Genomic DNA, 23056 nt, shown 5'->3' on the forward strand with positions numbered 1-23056 from the left:
CCTGGGGGGGGGGGGGGGGTAGAGAGGAGAAGAGGGTGCGCGCGGGGGACGGGGGGAGAGGGCGCGCGCGGGCGACGGGGGGAGAGGGCGCGCGCGGGCGACGGGGGGGCAGAGGGCGCGCGCGGGCGACGGGGGGCAGAGGGCGCGCGCGGGCGACGGGGGGGCAGAGGGCGCGCGCGGGCGACGGGGGGAGAGGGCGGGCGCGGGCGAAGGGGAGAGGGCGGGCGCGGGCGAAGGGGAGAGAGCGTGCGGGCGAAGGGGAGAGAGCGTGCGGGCGAAGGGGAGAGAGCGTGCGGGCGAAGGGGAGAGAGCGTGCGGGCGAAGGGGAGAGAGCGTGCGGGCGAAGGGGAGAGAGCGTGCGGGCGAAGGGGAGAGAGCGTGCGGGCGAAGGGGAGAGAGCGTGCGGGCGAAGGGGAAGGAGCGCGCGGGCGAAGGGGAGAGAACGCGCATACACGCGAAGGAGAGATTCTCCTTCATATTAAAGTATAAGATAGATATTATAAATTGTTTTATCTTCCTAAATTTGTATATGTCTGTAAAGATACTGCTGGGGTAAAAGAATAGCATGATTTGATTCATTTTCTTGTGTTGATATTGAGATCTTTCCAACCTTTTGTAAGACAATTCACTTTTCTTGTTTAATAAATATTCTAATCCTAGTGTTAAAAGTTCATCTATTAGGCTCCTATGAATTTGTTCAGTAAAATTCCTCCACAGTTTCTAAAAAAGTTAGGATCTAGCAATCTAACTTGTCCAGTATTATCAGCTGGAATTGTAACATTTGATTAACCTAAGAAAACTAGTCTGACTAATTCTTTACAATCTGAAATTGTAAATAGTGGAACTCTTACAGAATTGGCAGAGCACATCTGTTCTAAATTCAGTAAAAAAACATGTTACATTCAGACCTGGAGTTCACCTCTTTTTACCCTTCCTCATGTGGTTGCAACATACTACTGTTCCTTTTATCCCAAGAGTTCTAGATTTTCTGATAAGCTTGTATTGTCGCACTGAGTCAAATGCATTTTGGAAGTGTACCCTCATAAACCATCTCAGTCACCTCATCACAAAACTCAGTCAAATGAGGTAAACATGAATTTCCCTTAACAAATCCTTGCTGCTTTTCCCTAATTAACCCACATTTGGCAAAGTGGCTAAATTTTGTCCCAAACTATTGTTTCTATAAACTTCCTCACCACAAAGGTTAGATTGACTGGACTGTAGTTTCTGGATTTAACCTTGTACCCTTTTCTGAACTAGGGTGCAACATTTGCAATTCTCCAGTCCTCTGGCACCACCCCTTCATCTGAGGAGCATTAGGAAATTATGGTCATTTGCTCCACAATTTCTATCCTTACGTATTTCAGTATCCTTGGATTCTCCCCAACTGGTCCTGGTAATTTACCAACTTAAATACAATCAGTCTCTCTCAGTTCTGTGGAAGGGTCATGAGGACTCGAAACGTCAACTCTGTTCTTCTCTGCCAATGCTGCCAGACCTGCTGAGTTTTTCCAGGTAATTCTGTTTTTGTTTTGGATTTCCAGCATCCGCAGTTTTTTGTTTTTATCTCTCATTCTTGTACTTTAACAATCTTTAGCCCAACCCGTGTCTCAACTACCTTTGCTTCCAATATAACTGGGGCTGCATCTTCTTACTAGGTAAAGACAACTGCAAAGTACTCGATTAGAACTCAGCCATGGCCCTTTGTCCATGCATAAATCTTCTTTTAATTATCAAGTTAAGATTTCGCCTTCTCCATGGCGGGGTTGCTACCCGGGATTTGCTGCGGTGTAGAATGTGCCCTATGTGCTCCTTTTACTACCCTTTTACTATTTATATGCGTACAAAATCTTTTGGATTCCCTTTTGGTTAGCCACCAGTCTCGTCCCATTTTGCTGCTCTAATTTGCTTTTTCGCTTCTCACCGATCCTTCTATATTGAGCCTGGTTCTCAATTGTGTTATCCACCTAACATCCGTCTATATATACTCTTTTTCTATTTCATCTCACTTCTTATCTCTTTCCTCATCTAGGAAGCTCTGGATTTGTTTGCCCTACCTTCCCCCTTCATGGGAAAGTATCTTGACTGTACACTAATCGCCTCTTTAAAGGCAGCCCATTGTTCCGCTACAGTTTTGCCTGCCAATCTTTGATTCCAATTTATCTGAGCCAGATCCATTCTCACCCCACTGAAATTGGTCCTCCCCAATTAATTATATTTCACCCTGGATTGCTTCTTGCCCTCTCGAATATTTATTGGGTTTGTATTACATAAACACACAAACAAGTTAAAAGCTTTATGTTTTAATATTTTCTCAAGAGAATTCCAAACATAGTTCTAACATACTTACATTTCCGCATTTATGGAAAAATACCAATTTACAAACTTGTCTATAGAGTACACTTCCTGTGATATTTCCAGCAACCCAGATCCTCAAAACATGGCCAGGCTTCATATCTCTCCCATATCACAAGATCGCCCTATCTCATTCTTCAACATCTCATGTACCTTTTCCTCTTTTTCCAGATCTCCATGTCGCTTGCCATTTCAACACTCCACCCTGCTCTCACGCCCACATGTCCGTCCTTGGCCTGCTGCATTGTTCCAGTGAAGCTCAACGCAAACCGGTGGAACAGCACCGCATCTTCCGACTAGGGACTTTACAGCCTTCCGGACTGAATATTGAGTTCAACAATTTTAGAGCATGAACTCTCTCCTCCATCCCCACCCCCTTTCTAACCCCCCTTTTTCCCAATAATTTATATAGATTTTTATTTTCCCACCTATTTTCATTATTTTTAAATGTGTTTCCATCCATCTCTACCTTTTAGCCTATTTCAATCTCTTCTGTTGAAGAGTCAGATGGACTTGAAACATTAACTGTGTTCCTCTCCACAGATGCTGTCAGATCTGCTGAGTTTTTCCAGGTATTTTTGTTTTTGTTTTGGATTTCCAGCATCCGCAGTTTTTTGTTTTTATTTTAGAAAAGACAATGGATTGGAAGAGAGAGCAACAACTGTGGCTCTGCTGGCAGCACTCCCACCTCGAGTCAGATGATTATGTGCTCAGATTCCACTTCAGAGACTTGAGCACACAATCCAGCTTCACACACTAGTGCAGTACTGAGGGAGCGCTGCACAGTCGGAGGTACCATCTTTCAGGTGAGCTATTAAACCGAGTCCCCATCTCCTCTTTCAGGTGGATGTAAAAGATCCCAAAGCACTACTCAGAGTAGGAGGAGTTCCCCCTGGAGTCCTGGCCAATATTTATTCTGGTTTCCACAATTGCGCTTGAGAAGTTGGTGGTGCGCTGCCTTCTTGAATCGCTGCAGTCCAATGTGGTGTAGCGAGTTCCAGGATTTCCACCTAGCAACAGTGAAGGAACAACAATATATTTCCAAGTTATGATGGTGAGTGGCTTGGAGGGGAACTTCCAGGTGATGGGCAGCAGACAGAGATGGGAACACCTTGTCCTTCTAGATGGGTAGTGGCCGTGGGCTTGGATCTGCTAACTAAGGGGCCTTGGTGAATGGCAGTGCATCTTTTAGATGTATACACCACTGCCACTGTTCATCGGTGATGGAGGGGGTGAGTGTTGGTGGATGGGGTCTCAATCAAAAGGCTGCTTTGTCCTGGATGGTGTCAAGCTTCTGGACTGGTGTTGGAGCTGCACTCATCCAGGCAAGTGGCGAGTGTTCCATCACACTCCTGACCTGTGCCTCATAAATGGTGGATCGACTTTTGGAAGTCAGGAGGTGAGTTACTCGCTGCAGGATTCCTAGCCTCTAACCTGCTCTTGCAGCCACAGTATTTATGTGGCTAGTCCAGTTCAGCTTCGGGTCAATGGTAACTCCCAGGATGTTAACAGTGGGGGATTCAAAGACAGAAATTCTATTGAGTGTCAGGGGGTGATGGTTAGATTTTCTCTTGTTGGAGATGGTCATTGCCCAGCACTTGTGTGGTTCGAATGTTACTTGCCACTTGGACAACATTCAGGCTTGAGCTGACGAGTCTTGCTGCATCTGAACATGGAATGCTTCAGTATCTGAAGAGTTGCGAATGGTGAACATTGTGTAATCATCAACGAACATCCCCAATTCTGACCTTATAATGGAAGAAAGGTCATTGATGAAGCAGCTGAAGGTGGTTGGTCCTCGGATGAGGAATTCTTGCAGTGATGTCCTGGAGCAGAGATAATTGGCCTCCAACAACCAAAACCATCTTCCTTTGAGTCAGTATGACTCCAACCACCGGAGTGTTTTGCCCCTGATTCTCATTGACCACAGTTTTGCAAGGACGACTTGATGCCACATTCTGTATAATGCTGCCTTGATGTCAAAGGCAGTCACTCTCACCTCAGCTTCCTCCCAATAAAACAATCTAAGCCTGCCTTTCATCCTTAACCACTCTAGGCCTTTTGTCAAGCAGGCTTCAGAACTGGTCAGATGATCCGCTCTTTTACCTTAAAAACACAACTCTAAAAAAAACCTTATAATTGTAACAAGTTTTCTGTGCAATGCTTCTTTACAAAAAATCTTTGCCACCGCCCCCCACCCCAAAATTTCCTTATATGCCTAAGCTACTGACAGCTCAAGATTTCGTGGGGAGGAAAGAACAAATGTTACTTCCATCTTAAACTCATTTCATAAAATAGAGCACAAGTAATGTTACAAATATATCCAAGATCTACATCTTTCAGCATAAGTAACTGATGTAATATTCATTTTTTTTACGTAGTTATAAGCATTTATTATCGCAGTAAGTTTTCTCCATTACAGCAACAAACCAACCACTTTCATTTAAGCTATTGTGACACCACGGCACCTGCATTCTAGGTTCATCCATGAACAATACTACACCAGATACAAATAAGATGATAAAAACACTCATGGTCAGGAATCAAATCCCTAGCTGCCTTCATGCACATGGATTAACCATCACCGGCACATAAAAAGTCAAAAACATACAGATATTTGTATTAAATGCAAATATAATAATTCCTGATTCAGCATTCAGTAGCAAAGATCAATTTATAAAATAGCATCTCTTTAACTGAGGTACAATACACTTTCCACTCTTTAAATGTGACTAAAAAATATATTTGTAAGGCACTCATATACACACCAAAATTTAAAAACATATTCTACTTAACCTAATTAGATTAGGAAAGATCCAACTCATTAAAAAGTGTAAGAAATCATTTAAAAATAAATCAGAAAAAATGGAAAAGTACTAGATGATTTTACATTCTTTTTGTTCTCTTGCTGATTTTTCATCAACACCTTGTTTTCAAATAAAAGGACTTGCCCAAATTCTTCACTAGAAATAAACCAATAAATTTCAGATGCTACCCAATGCGCTTGATGATAAGCCACATGCTCTTTGCACAAGTATCCTACACACAAGACTATCCATATACCAGACCATATGCCTGTGATCATTATTAAAAAGTTTAGCATGAGGATGTCATGAGAAAACATTCAAAAGTGAAAGGCTTTGGCCTAGAATGTTTGTTTACAGATCCCTGAAAATAGCAAGAGAAGTGGATAAAGGTGGTCGAGAAGGCGCATTGGAACTTTTCCCTTATTGGCTGAGGCCTGGGGCAGCATGGCAAGAAGGTTAGGCTAAAACCATATAAAATACTAGGTAGACCACACCTGAAGTACTGCGTACAGCTCTGGTCACCACATTACAGAAAGGATGGGATCGCACTAGAGCAGGGTTGTCAACCTTTTTTGTGCGAGGAGTCACATTTCAATTTTTTCCTCACTCAAGGAGCTAATGAACAAATTTCAGGAAAATAAATTTTGGCACAACATTAAACACGAATTTCAAAAAAAAAGTTAAGGCATGAAGAAAAAGAAACAATTTGCTAAGCAATAAAAACTGGATTTTAAAAAATGGGTAATTAATAAAATGAACATGGGGGCGCAGTCGAGGGAGGGTGTGGGCAAGGGCTTGGGCAAGCGAGAATGTGAGAGGGCTAGAGAGCACGGGTGTTCGAGAGAGCGAGTGTGAAAGAGTGCGAAAGAGACACAGAGCGAGCACGAGACTGCATGCGCAAGCGCGAGACCCCACAGCTGTCCCGGATCCTGCTGTTGCTGCAACCTCCACCCCGTCTCTTCCCTCCTTGCCCAGCCACCTCACCTCTGGCCAGCAGTCTCTCTCTGTCTCTCTCTCTCTCCACCCCTCCTACAACCCGCCCACCAAAACCACCTCCCTGAAAGCCTCTCTCCCTACCCAGCATGCTCACTGTTGCAGTTTCAGACCTCAAGTTGAATGAATCCAATCACCCTCCCACTCTTCACTGCTCCTCCAATCACAAGCAGTTTCACTCCCGCATTTGCTGATCACTAGTGTGCCTATCAGCAGCAAATGCAGGAGAGATTGGAGGAGCAGCTCCTTGCAGAATCTTTCACTTGGGCTTACCTGTATTTTGAACAGGGGCAGACAGAGAGGCATGGCAGGCCAGATTGTGGTCTGTGGGCCATATGCTGGACAGCCCTGCTCTCGAGGGTACATAATAGATTTACAAAGACATTGCCAGGAATGGAGGATTTTACCTATGAGAAAAGATTGCATAGGCTTGGGTTGCTTTCTTTGGTTCAGTGGGGACTGGTAGATTAATTTAATCGAGGTGTAAACATTTATAAAAGGTCAAGATATGGTGGGTAGGAAGGACCCATTTATATTAGCAAAGAAGTCAATAACCAGAGGGCATACTAATTGGTAGAAGGTGTTGAAAAGTAATGTTTTTTTCTCTCTCCGAGAGGGTGGTGTGGATCTAGAACTCACTGTCTTAAAGGATGAAAGAGGGAGAAACCTTCATTGCATTTAAAAAACACTTGCACATTCACAAAGTGTCAAAACCTACAGGCCTAGAGCTAAAAAGGTGGGATAAGACCGAATGGGCTGAATGGCTTCCTTCTGTGTCATAACTCTATGTTTCTATGGTACATTTGGAAAATTCTCTCCTCCCAAAGTTCACAACACTCAGAAAAAATGGCATCAACAAGATGTTGGACAACCCAAGCATTAAGTGTATCTATATCAAATTTGTCAGCTTGGTTCATTTCTTAGTACTTTTTTTATGAAGTCCAAAAGTTGCGTCTTCAAGCTCCACTACAAACTAGGCTACATAATCAAGGCTAACACTTCAGAGCAGTTTTGATGTCCCCTTTATTGGATGGTATGTAAAACCAACACCCTGGCTGCCTGATGCTATGGCACAATTCAAAAAGGTACACCAAGTTCTCCCCATGCCTTGACCAACAATCATACTTGAACACTAAAAAAAAATCACATAATTCGTTAATTGTTTTTGCCCGTAACTTCACCATGCTCAAACTAGCAGCCACATTTATCTACATAACGAAAATGAATGTGTTATACTGTTGTCTCAAGGGCAATTAGGGATAGGCAATAAATGCTAGCCTAGCCAGTGACACTCACATCCCATGAATGAGTAAAAAAAGAACATTTTCAATTGACCAAACCTCAGCTTTTTGGGGGTATAAGTGTTTCAGATTTCCATTCATTCACAAGAAGGGCTTCCTAACATTAGCCCAGTTCTAATTTTAAGGGGATGCCCACTTCTAGGCTTCCCCAGAAGAAACAGCAAGAAACTATCTAGCTTGACAACTTCTTGGATCATCTTAAACTTTTGCTTTCGGCTTCTCCCATTTTATTTGGGGTCATCACAATGCTGGTTGATCATGTTTTTCCATCTCCTATTGTCAGTCATCCATTTATCTTCCACTTGAAATGAGCTCAGCTGAGGAACTAAGTGCAGACCTCAGAATTTGGTGAATGGGAGATTTCGGTGGTGGGCGAGTGGGGGAAGGAAATGTTAGTTTCCTTCTGCTACCTTTCCCACCCTGCAGGTGGGCTTTTAATCTACTACAGGGAAAGGAGCTGTTTGGTGAGTATCTAGTAGGTGGTTATGGTCTGCTCCAGTCTTAAGGTTTAAAATATAAAATATTTTAAAAATAATAATATAAAGTAATATATAAACTGATAATAAAGTTAAAATATATGAAAAAGCAACATAAATAACTGAAAAATATAATTAATTAATTAAAACACATTAAGGATAGCAGGACAGGTGATGTGTCAAGGCTGCAGCTTTGGGAGCTCCTGATGCCAGTGTGATCCAGGGCAAACACGTCTGCAGTGTTTGTGGTTCAAGGAGCTCCGGCTCAGAGTCATTGAGCTGGAGGCTGAGCTGCATACACTGCGATACATCAGGGAGGGAAAAAGTTAGCTGGATGCTTTGTACAGGAGGCAGTCACGCCACTTAGGATAAGGTCTTTTGATTTGGTCAGTGGTCATGGACAGGAGAGTGTGACTGCAAGTGAGGCAGGTAAGGGGACCCAGAGGGCAGGAGTGCAGGAGTGTCAGCCTCTGCAGTTTCCCAATAGGTTTGAGGTTCTCTCAGCTTGCCTGGATGAGGCTGGGGGCTGCAAAGTGGATAAGCAAACTGACCATGGCACTGTGGTACAGGAAGCCATTCAAGTGGGGCAGAGCAAAAAGGAATGTAGTGGTAGTAGGGGACAGTATAGTGTGGAGGATTGACATTGTCCTCTGCAGTAAAGAGCAAGAGTCCAGGCAGCTGTGTTGCCTGCCCGGTACCAGGGTTCGGGGCATCTGCTCAGGGCTGGAGAGGGACTCACAATGGGAAGGGGAGGATCCAACTGTCGTGGTCCATGTAGATACCAACGACATGGGTAGAACTAGGAAAGAGGCTCTGTATAGAAAGTAAGAGGAGCTAGGTACTAAGCTGAAAAGCAGAACCTCAAAAGGTTATAATCTCTGGATTATTACCTGAGCCATGTACAAATTGGCATAGGGTACTAAAATTAAAGAGATGAATATGTGGATCAAAGACTGGTGTAAGAGAAGTGGGTTACGATTTGTAGGGCACTAGCACCAGTACTGTGGAAAATGGGAGCTGAACCATTGGGACGGACTACCCCTGAACCATTATGGGACCAGTGTTCTTGTGAGCTGCATAACTAGGGAAGTAGGGAGGGTTTTAAATTTAATAGTGGGGGCAAGGGATCAAATGTAAGCAGGTGTGGTATATCAAAGAGTAGAGACAAGGGAAAAGAGGAAGGTATTAATATAGGAAATGATGAACAGACTGTGACAGGAAGAGACAAAGAGTACATATCTAAGAGTAAATCAACAGGTAAGGCTAGAGGTTTTAAAAATAATAGAAGGATAACTTGAAGGCTCTCTAACTGAATGCACGTAACATTTGCAACAAAACAGATGAACTGATAGTGCTAATAGAGATTAATAAATATGATCTAGTAGCCATTAAAGAGAAATGCCTGCAGGATGGCATAGATTGGGACCTGAATATTGAACGGTATGTGACTTTTAGAAAGGATGTTAGGAAAAGGTGGACAGGTTAATTAAAGATTACATTAGCACAATAGAGAGGGATGGCCAAAGTTCAGGAAATCAGGATATAGAAGCGGTTTGGATAGAAATCAGGAACGATAAAGGCAAGAAGTCACTTGAGAGTGGTGTACAGGCCCTCTAACAGTAATCACATGGTAGGACGGGGTATCAAAGAAGAAATGGTGGGAGCTTGACAGAAAGGTACAGCGATTATCATGGGGGATTTTAGTCTACACATAAACTGGAAAAATCAGATGGGCAAAGGCAGCACTGATGATGAATTCATAGAATGTTTTCTGGATAATTTCTCAGATCAGCACAATCTGGAGCCAAGTAGGGAGCAGGCTATACTAGACCTGGTATTGCGCAATGAGATAGGGTTAATTAGTGGCCTCCTAATGAAAGTGCCCCTAGGTAAAGGGGATCATAATATGATTGAATTTCACATTCAGTTTGAGGGAAAGGAGAGTGGGTCCAAGACTAGCGTTTTAAACTTAAATAAGGACAATTATGAGGGCATGAAAGCACAGCTAGCTAAAGTGAACTGGCAATTTAGATTAAAGGATAGGTCTAGAGAGATGCAGTGGCAGACATTTACGGGGATATTTCAGAATACACAAAATAGATATGTTCCAACGAGAAAGAAAAATTCTAAGGTGGAGGAGCCATCATCCATAGGTTAACTAAAAAAGTTAAATGTAGTATTAAACTTAAAGATAAAGCATATAATTATGCAAAGATGGGTGGCAGATCAAAAAATTGGACAGAATATAAAAAACAGCCAAGAAAGATTAATAAGGAGGAAAAAATTAGAGTGCAAGAGAAAGCTAGCTAGAAATATAAAGGAAGTTAGTGAGAGTTTCTATAAAAATTTAAAAAGAAAAGTTAAAGTGAGATTTAGTCCATAGTCATAGAAAGTGAGTCTGGGGAGTTAATAATGAAAAACAAGGAGATGGCAGATGAATTGAACATATAACTTGCATCGGTCTTCACTATACAGGATACAAGTAACTTCCCAGAAATGGTTGTAAAGTCAGGAATTGGAAGGGGGAGAGAAACACAAGAAAATTACAATCACCGGGGAAGCGTTACTTAGCAAATTGTTGGAACTGCAGGTTGACAAGCCCCTGGGTTCTGATGGATTTCATCACAGGATTTTAAAAGAAGTGGTTGGTAAGATAGTCGATGCATTGGTTTTAATTTTCCAAAATTCACTAGATTCGAGGAAGGTTCCACTAGATTGGAATATAGCAAATGTAACTCATTTATTCAAAAAGGGAGACAGACAGAAAACAGAAAGCTATAGGCCAGTTAGCTTAACATCTGTCAGGGAAAATGTTAGAAGATATCATTGAAGACTTTATAACAGGGCACTTAGACAAATTCAAGGTAATCAGGTAGAGTCAACACTGCTTTGTGAAAGGAAAATCATGTTTAACCAATTTATGGAAGTCCTTTTAAGAAGTAACAGGTGCTGCAGATAAAGGGGATCTGGTGGATAAACTGTACTTAGATTTCCAGGAGGCATTTGATAAGGTGCCATTACAAAGGATATTGCAGAAAAAAAAGCTCATGGTGTAGGGGGTAACATATTGGCATGGATAGATTGGCTACCTAACAGGTAACAGAGAGAAGGGATAAATGAGTCATTTTCTGGTTGGCAAGATGCAACAAGTGGTATGCCACAGGGATCAGTGCTTGGGTCTCAACTCTTTACAATCTATATGATTGATTTGGATGAAGGGACTGATGGTACGGTTGCTAAATTTGCTGAGGACAGAAAAATAGAAAGTAATTGTGAAGCGGACATGAGGAGGCTACAAAAAGATATAGATAGGCTATTTGAGTGGGCAAAGACCTGGCAAACGGAGTATAATGTGGGAAAATGCGAGGTTGCCCATTTTGGCAGGACAAATAAAAAAGCATATTATCTAAATGGTGAGAGATTGCAGAGCTCTGAGATTCAGAGGGATCTATGTGTTCTAGTGCAAGGATCACAAAAGATCAGTATGCAGGTGGAGCAAGTAATTAGCAAAACAGATACAATGTTATTGTTTATTGCAATGGGAATTGAATACAACAGCAGGGAGGTTATGCTTCAGTTATATGGGCATTGGTGAGACCATATCTGGAGCACTGTGTACAGTATTGGTCTCTTTATTTAAGACAAGATGCATTGGAAGCAGTTCAGAGAAGATTTACTCAATTAATACCTGGAATGGGCAGGTTTGTCTTATGAGGAAAGTTTGGACAGGCTAGGCTTGGATCTGCTGGAGTTTAGAAGGGTAAAGAGGTGACTTGATTGAATCATAGAAGATCCTGAGGGGACTTGACAGGGTGGATGTGGAAAGGATGCTTCCCCTTGTGGGAGAATCCAGAACTACAGGCCACTGTTTAAAGACAAGGTGTCTCCCATTTAAGAGGAGGAAAAAAAATCTCTCAAGGGGTTTTCAGACTTTGGAATTCTCTTCCTCAGAAGCTAATTGAGGCAGTCTTTGAATATCTTTATGGAAGAAGTAAATAGATTCTTGATAAGTAAGGAGGTCAGCAGGGATGTGAAATTGAGGTTAAAATCAGATCAGCCATGATCTTCCTGAATGGCGGAGCAGGCTCGAGGGGCCAAGTGGCCTACTCCTGCTCCTAATTCATATTTTTGTACATATGTTCGTATGTTCAGTCTGACTACATTTAAGTCTCTGTCCACCACATTTTTCCATCTTTTCTTAGGCCTTCCTCCTCTTCTTCCTGGCAGTCCCATCTCCATCACTCCCTTCATCACATGTTCTCTCTTATTTTGCAATAGATAACCACACCATTTCAATCTCTTCTCAGCTACCTTCTTTGATGCTCACATAATCGTCACTAAACCCCGCCCCCCCCACCCTCGCCCTCCCCAATGTGCTGGTTCCTGATTTTATCCCTTTTTGTTACTCCACACATCCACCTCAGGATCCGCATCTCATTTGTATCCAATCATTGTTCCTCTCTTCTTGATTTTGCCAAAGTTTCTGCATTATATACAAGGCCATTCTCAACTGTTTTGCAGATTCTTCCTTTCAGTTTCAGCAGTAATTTTCTATCACATCACACTGCACTGCTTCCTATTATTCCAACCAGAGCTATTCTGTTGCTTGCATTTCTGTATTTCCATTTTCTGCCACAACTGACCCCAGGTACTTGAAACTACTCACTTTCTCCAGGTCTTTACCCATAATCTCTACATCTCTGTTCTTATTCTCCCTCCGCCCCTCCCCACAATGTTCATAAATTGGGTCTTTGGTCTACTGATCTTCAGACCCCCTGTATTCCAGTGGTTTTTTTCCAGTTCTCCAGATACTGAGCCATGTTCTCATCATCACTACCACCACAAGCTCAAAGTTATCTGCGAACATCATTGACCATGACTCCTTCTATCTCACTTGTTCAGTTAGAACATCCATAGCAATCAGAAGGCAGAAGGGGCTCAATGCCAATCCTTGCTGCAATCCAACTTATGCTTTAAAGTTCTCACACTCCCCCAAACTGCTTCTTATTTCAACTCTTTCTTGGACTCGAACGCAAGTTCTGTGGAAGGATCATGAGGACTCGAAACGTCAACTCTTTTCTTCTCCGCCGATGCTGCCAGACCTGCTGAGTTTTTCCAGGTAATTCTGTTTTTGTTTTGCTTTTTATTCTTGCCTGGCACTCCTGTCCAATAAACAATCATACGGATTTCTCAGGAACTCCATGAATTCTAGCACATCTCCAGACTTCCTCCCTAGGTACCTTCTTTAAATCAATGAATACAATCTTCATGATTCACTGGCCTTCAATTTCTCCATCACTTGTCTCTAAACAAAAATGCCGTCAGTGGGTTTCTTTCAGGCATGCATCCAAACTCACTTTTGCAGATTTCCACTATCCTTCCTCAGTCTCTGGTCAATAACTTTCTTCCATGTCTTGAAGGTATTTGGTAGGAGTTAAATTCCTCAGTAGTTTTTGCAATCTTGAATCTTCTTAAACATCAACTAAATCTTCTTAAACATCAACTAAATCACCTCTTGATCTTTTATATTCAAGGAGAAACAAGCTTTGTCTGTGCAACTGGTCCTCATAATTTAAACCTAAAGCCCTACTTTATCTAGAACCAAGTATCTGTAAGAAGAGTCCCAGCTTCAAGTAACAAACCCACCCCTACAGGTCCCATGCAAGTCAGGCTGATCAGTCAATTTTCAATAATGCCCTGGAATACCATGAATTTGCCTGGCTATGCTTTGAATTTGTCACTGGTTGCCCCTCAATTTGAGGATGACATTTATGCAGGGTTGCAAGTTTCTACCATTGATTCTATATGCGATTGAACATGCCAATTTTCAACCTGCAGATCTTCGGGCACATGGGGCAGGATGCCTCATGAAGTAGTGGAATCCAGAGTGCAGGATTTGCTTCCTTTTCTTTCTTTCTCAGCTGCCACTCTGTTCCTTCAATAAAACACAGACTCAAACATGAAGCAGCTTGATGGACAGGTTGTTGCCATTTTCAACAATTCCTGGCAAACTCCTGCCAGTCATTAATACCAATGCTGCTGCCCTTCATGGAAAGCTTCACAGTGTTTCTGAAGTGTTTTCTTTGTCCTCACCTGGAACACTGGCCATTTGAGAGACAACAGAACCTGGTGGGCACTTTTCGGTCACCCGGACTCAAGTGTGTTTATCATAGTTGATTTTGCAGGAGTTTTGCCTGAATGCTTGTGCAGCTGGCTTCAAGGGCACTCACGTTTGATCAACGGTCCTCCCATTGAATCCGGAGGATGTGGCAGGGGCATTGCTGATGGAATTTCTCTAATACTGATACACAGTCCAGGTATCACTGCAGTGTAAGAGTGTGCTGACCACAACTGCTCTCTATACTAGGACTTTTGTTGACCTGCAGCGGTCTTAGGAACACAGGAGCAAGAGTAGGCCATTCAGCCGATCGAGCTTACTCTACCGTTATACAGAAGATAAATGACATGTGGTGGGAAAGAAAGCCTGGGAGATCCTTTTCCTTTATAGCATGCTCCATTTTACCTCAATTAGAGAACCAACTGATTCTAAATGCCAAAGTAAAAGTCTCAACTCCCAAACCCTACAACAAGTCTCATAGTATTATTAACCCACATAGCCCCCAATTCTGCACCACTGCAATAATTTGTTCATCTATCCTACCTACCCACCAATCTGCAATATCTACTGCATTGGCTGCAGCCTGGCCTGTCAGATTTCACTCACTGTGTATTCCAAGAGGTTCTGCGTGGGTCTGTCTTTGGCAGCCATTGTTTCAATATCCAGCACTTTACATTTTAATGTCTCTTCCTTAGACAGTTACAAGTTTCAATGGATCTTTGAACTATAGGAAATGTAATTCTTCACACTTCCCAGAGAGTCTTATTTATTTTTTCACCTTGGATTGTTCTGTCTCATATTACGTTTCCAGTCAATTGAAAGTTGAAGCCATATTTTCAAAAATAAAAGGGACATAGCCTCATGACAAACTGAAGCATAATTTCTTCACGTATTTTATTTCAACTACCTTGAAGCAAAGACCAACATTCCAGTAGCTTTTTAATGACTTTTTCTACCTGTGCACTAGTGATTTAGACATTTAGTGATGTGTATCTAGACATCTAAATCCTTATGCTTCTTCACAGTCCTTAATCTCTTGCCATTAATCTGATTTATATTAGATCCAAAGTAGATAACCTCATACTTCCCCACATTAAAATCAAGACTAGCAGATGGAAATCAAAATTCTCATCCTTGTTTTCAAATACCTCCATGGTCTTGCCCCTCCCCATCTCTGTAATCTCTTCCAATCCCACAACCTTCCAAGACATTTACACTCCTCTAATTCTGGCTTCTTGTATAGCCCCAATTTTAATCATGCCACCAGTGGCACCTTCAACTGAATAGGCTCCTAGCTTTTGAATTCCCTCCCTACTCCACTTCATTCCTATAACACGGTCCTTAAAATCTACCTCTTTGACCAAACGTTTGATCATCTGGCCTAATGTCACCTTATGTGGCTCAGTGTCATAATTTGTTTTATAATGCTCCTATGAATCACCTTGGGATATATGTTAAAATTGCTACATAAATAAAAAATTGTTGTTGTTTACCCAAATCATTTAATCTGTCTTATCTCATGCACAAAACCTTGTCTGGAAGTTCAAATAAACCACACCCATAGACTCTTCCCTGTCCACCTGTAACACCCTTATTCAAAATGGCAGGGAGACAAAAAAAAACAGGTGGCCAGTTAGCTTAACATGTGTCATTGGGAAAATGTTGGAGTCTATTATAAAGGGTGCAATAGCAGAGTGCAGAGCATTTAGAAATACATAATCTAATCAAGCAGAGTCAACATGGCTTCATGAAGGGGAAAATCATGCCTAACAAATTTATTAGAATTCTTTGAGGAGGTAAGAAGCAGGATAGATAAAGGGGAACCAGCAGATGTAATATAATTGGATTTCAAAAAGGCATTTGATAAGGTACCACACATAAGACTACTTAATAAGATAAGAACCCATGGTGTTGGGGATAGTTTATTAGCATGGATAGAGGATTGGCTAACTAATAGAAGATTGGGATAAGGGGGACATTTTCAGGATGGCAACCTGTAACTAGTGGAGTGCCACAGTGATCAGTACTGGGGCCTCAATTATTTACAATATATATTAATGCCTTAGGTGAAGAACTGAATGTACCTACCGCCAAGTTTGTGGATGACACAAAAATAAGCAGTAAGGCAAGTGATGAGGATGACACAAGGAGTACACAGAGGGATATAGACAGGTTAAGAGAGTGGGCAAAAACTTGGTAGATGCAATATAATGTGAGAAAATATGAGGTTATGCACTTTGGCAAGAAGAATAGAGGAGCTGAATATTACTTAAATGGAAAAAGACTGCAGAAAACTGCAGCACAGAGGGATTTGGGAACCCTTGTGCATGAATCCGAAAAAGCTAACATACAAGTTCAACAGGTAATAGGGAAGACAAAGGGAATGTTGGCCTTTACTTCAAAGGGAATGGAGTATAAAAATAGGGAAATCTTGCTAAAACTATACAAGGCACTAGATAGACCACAGCTAGAATACTGTGAACAATTTTGGTCCCCTGATCGAAGGAAAGATATACTAGCATTGGAGGTAGTCCAGAGAAGGTTCACCAGGTTGATCCCGGATATGGAGAGGTTTTCTTATGGGGAGACGTTGAGTAGGTTGGACCTGTTCTCACTGGAGTTTAGAAGAGTGAGAGGCGACCTTATTGAAACATCTAAGGTTCTTAATGGGCTTGACAGGGTAGATGTTGAGAGGTTGTTTCCCCTTGAGGGAGAGTCTAGGACCAGAGGGCATAATCTCAGAGTAAGGGTGCACCCATCTAAAACAGAGATGAGGAATTTCCTCTCTCAGAGGGTAGTCAATCTGTGGAATTCTTTACTACAAGGTCATTAAGTATATTAAAGGCTGAAATAAGCAAATTTTTAATCAGTAAGGGAATCAAGAGTTATGGGGAAAAGGCAGGAAAGTGAAGTTGAGGATTATCAGATCAGCCATGATCTCACTGAACAGTGGAGCAGACTCGATGAGTTAAATGGCCTATTTCTGCTCCTACAACTTTATGGTCTTTATAGTGACCATCTCAAAAAAAAGACAATTTAATTTCGAAATAAAAATTGTATTTCCTGAAAATCATTAACACCACCAATAAGATGCCAGGTAACAAAGTAGAGCCAATATAAAATTAATAGCATATTTTTTCTTTCATAATCACCTTCATGTTCTCTAGGTTAGGTAGCATCCAGGCTTGGGCATGCATAATAGCTCCATCATTGCCACAGGCCAGTATCTCAGAGTTCGTTACTAAACAGCTAAGACTGCATTGTTTTAAAAAGGCCAACACCATATTCTCACCTCAACAAGCAATGGGTAATATATGTGGCCTTTGTAGCACTGCCACACCCTTTTTCCAACTTCTCTCATTTCACATGGGATCGCCACAATGCTGGTTGATCACCCTTCTCCCTCTCTGCCTGTCCATTCTTCTTCCAATGCCATAGCATCCTTCCATCTGGTCTTAGGCCTTTCTCATCTTCCTGACAGTCACATCTTATCACTCACCTCACCAGATGTCCTCTTTCTCTCTCTGCAACAGATGATCATACAATTTCAAACTCTTCTTGGCTTTCTTCGATGCTTCCACAATCTTCACTGGCCCCCTGATGTGTGATTCCTGATCTTGTCATTCCACACAACTTTCTCAGCCAATGCATCTCATATTCAACCAATGTTCCTCCCTTCGTAATGTTGCTCAAATTTCTGTACTGTATAACAAGGCTGGTCTCACAACTGTCTTATAGATTCCTCCTTTCAGTTTCAGTGGTACTTTTCTATCACACAATACTCCACTTCTTCTAATTACTCCAATCAGGGTTAATCCATTGCTTAACTTCCATTCACAAAATTCCATCTTCTGCAACCACCAACCCCAGGTACTTGAAACAGCCCACTTTCTCAGGTCTTTACCCATAATCTTTGTACCTTTACTCCAATCCTCTTCTCTAGGCTCAAACTGACAGTCCATATATTGAGTCTTTGGCCTACTGATCTCTGTCTTTCAGTGTCTTTCTCCAGTTCTCTAGATACTCATTCAAGTTCTCATCATCTCTACCTCATAGCTCAATGTCACCTGCAAACACCATTGACCATGGTACTTCCTGTCTCACTTGCTCAGTTAGAACTCCATAGCTATTGTTCTGTGGTGCAATCCAACTTTGACTTTAAAATGTTCACTCTCCCCCATGCTGCTTCTTACTTTTATCTGGATAGCTCACATTCCAAGAACATTTTTTAAATAAAAGCTGAAATAATAGTGATGAGAAAGTTGGAAAAAAACACAATGAATTCAAAACTATTAGGAAATATCCAAAGTTCTGAAGGAACTTGAAAGAGTGAATAGTACAAGCCAACTTCCACTGGATAACTGGCATTAGGATTACTAATGGAAAACTTAAAAATGGAAACTTACATCATAATTTGGGTGCAAAGATTTGAATCACCACAAATGACCAAAAATGGCAATCACAGGATTTAAGAGGCAAAATATTTGAGGAAAAATAGGGAAAGAGCAGGGAACTTAAAGACCAAATGTAAACTCAGCATTGATACCAGCAAGATAGGTGCCAGAGACTACTCCTGTACTAAAGCTTAAGGATTTGAAAAGTCAAAGCCACAGGTGCTACAGATGATTTGTACAGGTACCAAAAATCTCATTTATAATTATGGTGCTGAATAAGAGTTAGCAGTTTTATATACCTGGGGTTCATTCCGCTGGCAGTGCGCACTTGGGGAATTGATAACCAGGAATCACAAACCACACACTTCCTTGTATTATCTGCACAATGATAAATCTGTAATACTCACCGACTCCTAATAGCTCGTTCTGATAGTAATGCTGGCTTACACTTTCCTGAACAAATCTATTAAATAAAGACAGCACCTTTGGAAATTTTGCAATATGTCAATCCCTTTCAAATGTGTAAGTAACCGTTCGCTGAAAGTACAAGTTTAATATTTCAACACCCCTGCTCTGCAATAAATTAAGCAACTGTGCTCCCAGCTGAAGCGACTACATGAGATGCAGAAGTAAAGTCGTAATTCAAGCAATATAGTTTAACAGTAACCAATAAAATATAGGGGATGCACAAGACCAAAAAAGGTAAAAAAAATATTTTTAGGTGATCCCGGTATCCTCCAACAGTTACGCTGCACACATCTGATATCCACTAACAACTTCCACCACAATTTACAGGATTCTGAACAATCTGCAACCAGATTATTTCAGCATCTATTGCACCAGACAAGTTAAAACGTGTATCACTCAGCAAGGAGGCAATTTTGAACGTCTCGGACATTTAAAACCTCAATCTGCACGGGGTAAACAAAAGCGAGAAAATGAGTTTCCGGCTATAACTGATCTATGAATTTACAATCCTGTTGCTGGCAACAAACACAGCATTTTTGCGTTGTCTTCTATCACAATTCTATTACAACTGCTCGATTCCAGGTGTGATGACAGGGCCGCCGCTCTGGTTCTTTGTTCTCGGGAACCTTTCCTTCCCCCTCTCCCCCCTTGACAAGCCCCCTGGGCCGCTGCTTGGGACAGGCCATCTCTCTCGCGGTCATTACTCACTGGTTAGTTGGAGGAGCAGTCAGCGGGATCGCCACTTCTTCCTCTTCAAACTCATGGCCGTCGAAAGAATCCACTTCGTCCGGGGCCAAGGGGAGGGCAGGGGTGCCGGAGACAGGGGTAGCGGCAGCAACGGCGCCGAGGACAGGCTCGGAAAGGAGTGGGCCCGGAGGCGGTGATGATGATGAGGGCGATGATTCGGACTCGAGGAGCCGCAATGAGCCCAAGTCCGACACTTTTTGCGGCGGAGGCTGGAGCACAACCGTCTCTCCATCGCCGCCCGGAGCCGCCACAGTCACAGCCGCCGCCAGCAGACATTCATTCCCCACTTCCGCCGCCATCATGGTCACAGCCCCGCGCGCAATAACCGGGCGGGCGGTGGGGAGGTGGTGTTGGTGAGAGAGAGAGAGAGAAACTTTTATATATATAAAAACATGCGACAGGGCTAGGGTGGGGAAGGTGAAGACGCAACTCTAGTGAAAGAGCACTCAGCGGAGGGGAGAGTTCATGACTTCATCTGTCTTCCTTCCGTCCGTCAGTGAGAGGGTGGGGGATATCGCAAAGCCGCTCACTCACTAACTCCAAGAGAGAAGGGGCTGGGGGAGGCGGTTCACTAACTCCGGGGAGGGTAAGAGGGGGGGGGAATAGGAGGGGGTGGGATAGGGTAAGGGGGGTGGGGGGGGGCGCTCACTCCAGTTATTGAGGGGAGGGGGCGCTCACTCCGGGTAGTGAGGGGAGGAGGGGGACGCTCACTCCGGGTAGTGAGGGGAGGAGGGGGACGCTCACTCCGGGTAGTAAGGGGAGGAGGGGGGCGCTCACTCCGGGTAGTGAGGGGAGGAAGGGGGGGCGCTCACTCCGGGTGGTGAGGGGAGGAGGGGGGCGCTCACTCCGGGTGGTGAGGGGAGGAAGGGGGGGCGCTCACTCCGGGTGGTGAGGGGAGGAAGGGGGGGCGCTCACTCCGGGTGGTGAGGGGAGGAAGGGGGGGCGCTCACTCCGGGTGGTGAGGGGAGGAAGGGGGGCGCTCACTCCGGGTAGTGAGGGGAGGAAGGGGGGGCGCTCACTCCGGGTAGTGAGGGGAGGAAGGGGGGCGCTCACTCCGGGTAGTGAGGGGAGGAAGGGGGGGCGCTCACTCCGGGTGGTGAGGGAGAGGGGAGCTCTGGCTCGCGGTGCAGTCGTTGAACCGTAACTGACGCACTCGATCCAGTCGGATCGGGTCCGGGCTCCTGCCTGTCTGTCTGTCTGTCAGTTACAGCGCAAAACACAGTCAGTGGAAGTAAATCCTCTCTTTCTCTCTCTGGGTCACTCGCTTCTTGCGCAACTTTTCTAGCACTGTATCCGATTCAGGCCCGAGAAATCGACTGCAATCAGGGAAAAGCGATGTGCTCTGCAATCCCGTAACACCTAATGCTGTATAAATGGGAATGCGTGGGCATGTGCTATTTGTGTGTGTGTGTGTGACTATGAAGGAAGCTGGTTGTTAGTCGTGCCCCTGCTGGGAACCATGTTTATTCAACCTGATTTTAAATGCACAGACTGTTTTGCTGCATATCACTTGGGGGATTAGGCAGTTCTGGGTGTTAAAATCACTTGAAATCTGTTTCTTGCCCTAATCTCACCTATGACTCTTCCTCGATGTCGACAGTCCAGTTTCAGATGTCTAAACTTCCGCATCTTTTCTATAAATGAACATGAATGAGGTTGTTGTGCAAAATGCAACAAACCTCAACTTCCTTCTTTATTTTTATCATAATATTTCTATAAAATGAAAGTTCTGATTTTACGTATTAACCTGCAATCTACTGAACATTTGAAAAATTATTTAAAATGTAGTGGAGTTACAGCAGGAAACAGGCTATTCGGCCCAGCCCGTTCACGTTGGCGTTTACCCTCGGACCAAATAGTTGTAATTACAAGTGCAAACATTCCAAACTAGTGGACAGGGAAAGACCAGCAGTTCTATTAACCCTGCCCATTCAGTTATATTGCAACTCAACAAAGACCTGCACTTATCCTGTTTTCTTAGGCATAGATGGGTTTTAAAATGGCTGATAAGTTCAATGCGTGATCTATAGACTTTGCCACATGTGAGGCATGAAGGGTTGTGTAGATGGGTTGTTTTGAAGTTTTTGCTCCCCGTCTGACACCTCAACTTCACCTCTTTATGTACGCGATGAAGTCTGTCAATGTGTTTGGTGCCCTCTCCATTTTGGTCGATTACAAGCCAGGCTTTCTCAGGTATGCTTAATCTCTTCAGGGATGCTTTCAGGAGACCCATTTTTGTTTCCGAGAATAAGCTTGTGGCTTGTCGGGCAGCAGGGAAATGCTTTGGCAACATGGACAACCTACGGCAGGCACCTCAAAGCACTGAAGAGGTACCACCACTGATGCTTTCACAAGATCCTCCAAATCCAGTGATGGGAAAGGCTGTTCAACAGCAACGTCCTCTCCAAAGCCAATTTGCCCAGCATTGAGGTGCTAATCAGCTCTGCTGGGCAGGGCATGTCACTTGTATGCCTGGCAGCAGATTCCCAAAGCAATTACTCTACTCAGAAGTCAATTGCAGCAGGAAACTCAGGAGGACGTGTATTTATATAATGTCTTTCAGGACCTCAAACCACCCCAAAGCACTTTACATCCAGTGAAGTACTTTTAAAGTATAATCACCATTGTAATGTAGGAAACACAGTGACCAATTTGTGCATGGCAAGCGCCCACAAACAGCAAAGAAATACCAGATATAGAAACCAGACAGACAATCTGTTTTATGTGTTGGTTAAGGGATATATATATAGGCTAGGAAGCTGGAGAGAACTCTGCTGCTTTTCTTCCCGAAAGTGCTACGGAATCTTTTAGTTCCACCCAAAAGGGCAGACAAGACCTTGGTTTAACATCTCACTTGAAAGCCAGCACTACCTAAAAGTGCAGCATTCCCTTACCACTGAATCTAGTATTTTTATACTGTTTGTGGGAGCTTGCCATGCACAAATTGGTCATCGTGTTTCCTACATTACAATGGTGATTACACTTTAAAAGTACTTCATTGGACGTAAAGTGCATTGGGATGGCTTGAGACCCTGAAAGATGTTATATAAATACAAGTCCTCCTGAGAGTTTCCTGCTGTGACTGAGTTCCGAGGAGAGTAATTGCTTTGGGAATCTGCTGCCAGGCATACAAATGACATGTCCTGCCCAGCAGAGCTGGTTTTGAGTAATTAGCACCTCGATGCTGGGCAAATTTGGCTTTGGAGAGGGCGTTACTGTCTACTCACTACTGCAACTAGAGTGTCAGTCTGGAGTATGTGGTGGCATCTTTGGAATATGGCTTGGTCTCTAGATTACTGCCAATGAGCCTTCTTCCTTTCAATCTATTATCTTCTCTGCAGTTTCTTGTCAGCTACCCCGTGCCTGTTGATTTCCTTGTCCCATGATCAATTGGTAA

At 43.2% G+C, this 23056-nt stretch overlaps 1 protein-coding gene across 1 annotated transcript in view; it reads right to left on the minus strand.

Moving 5' to 3' along the window:
- The window catches only part of LOC121277424 (ras GTPase-activating protein 1-like), a 218317-nt gene extending 198324 nt beyond the window's left edge, over window positions 1–19993 (minus strand). Inside the window, exon 1 of the mRNA XM_041186867.1 lies at window positions 19621–19993. Coding sequence (XP_041042801.1) covers window positions 19621–19961 — 341 coding nt within the window. The 5' untranslated portion in view covers window positions 19962–19993. The remainder of the gene's footprint in view (window positions 1–19620) is intronic.
- Window positions 19994–23056: the final 3063 nt, after the last annotated feature.

Source organism: Carcharodon carcharias, chromosome 4 (genome assembly GCF_017639515.1).
Source record: "Carcharodon carcharias isolate sCarCar2 chromosome 4, sCarCar2.pri, whole genome shotgun sequence".
Lineage (NCBI taxonomy): Eukaryota > Metazoa > Chordata > Chondrichthyes > Lamniformes > Lamnidae > Carcharodon > Carcharodon carcharias.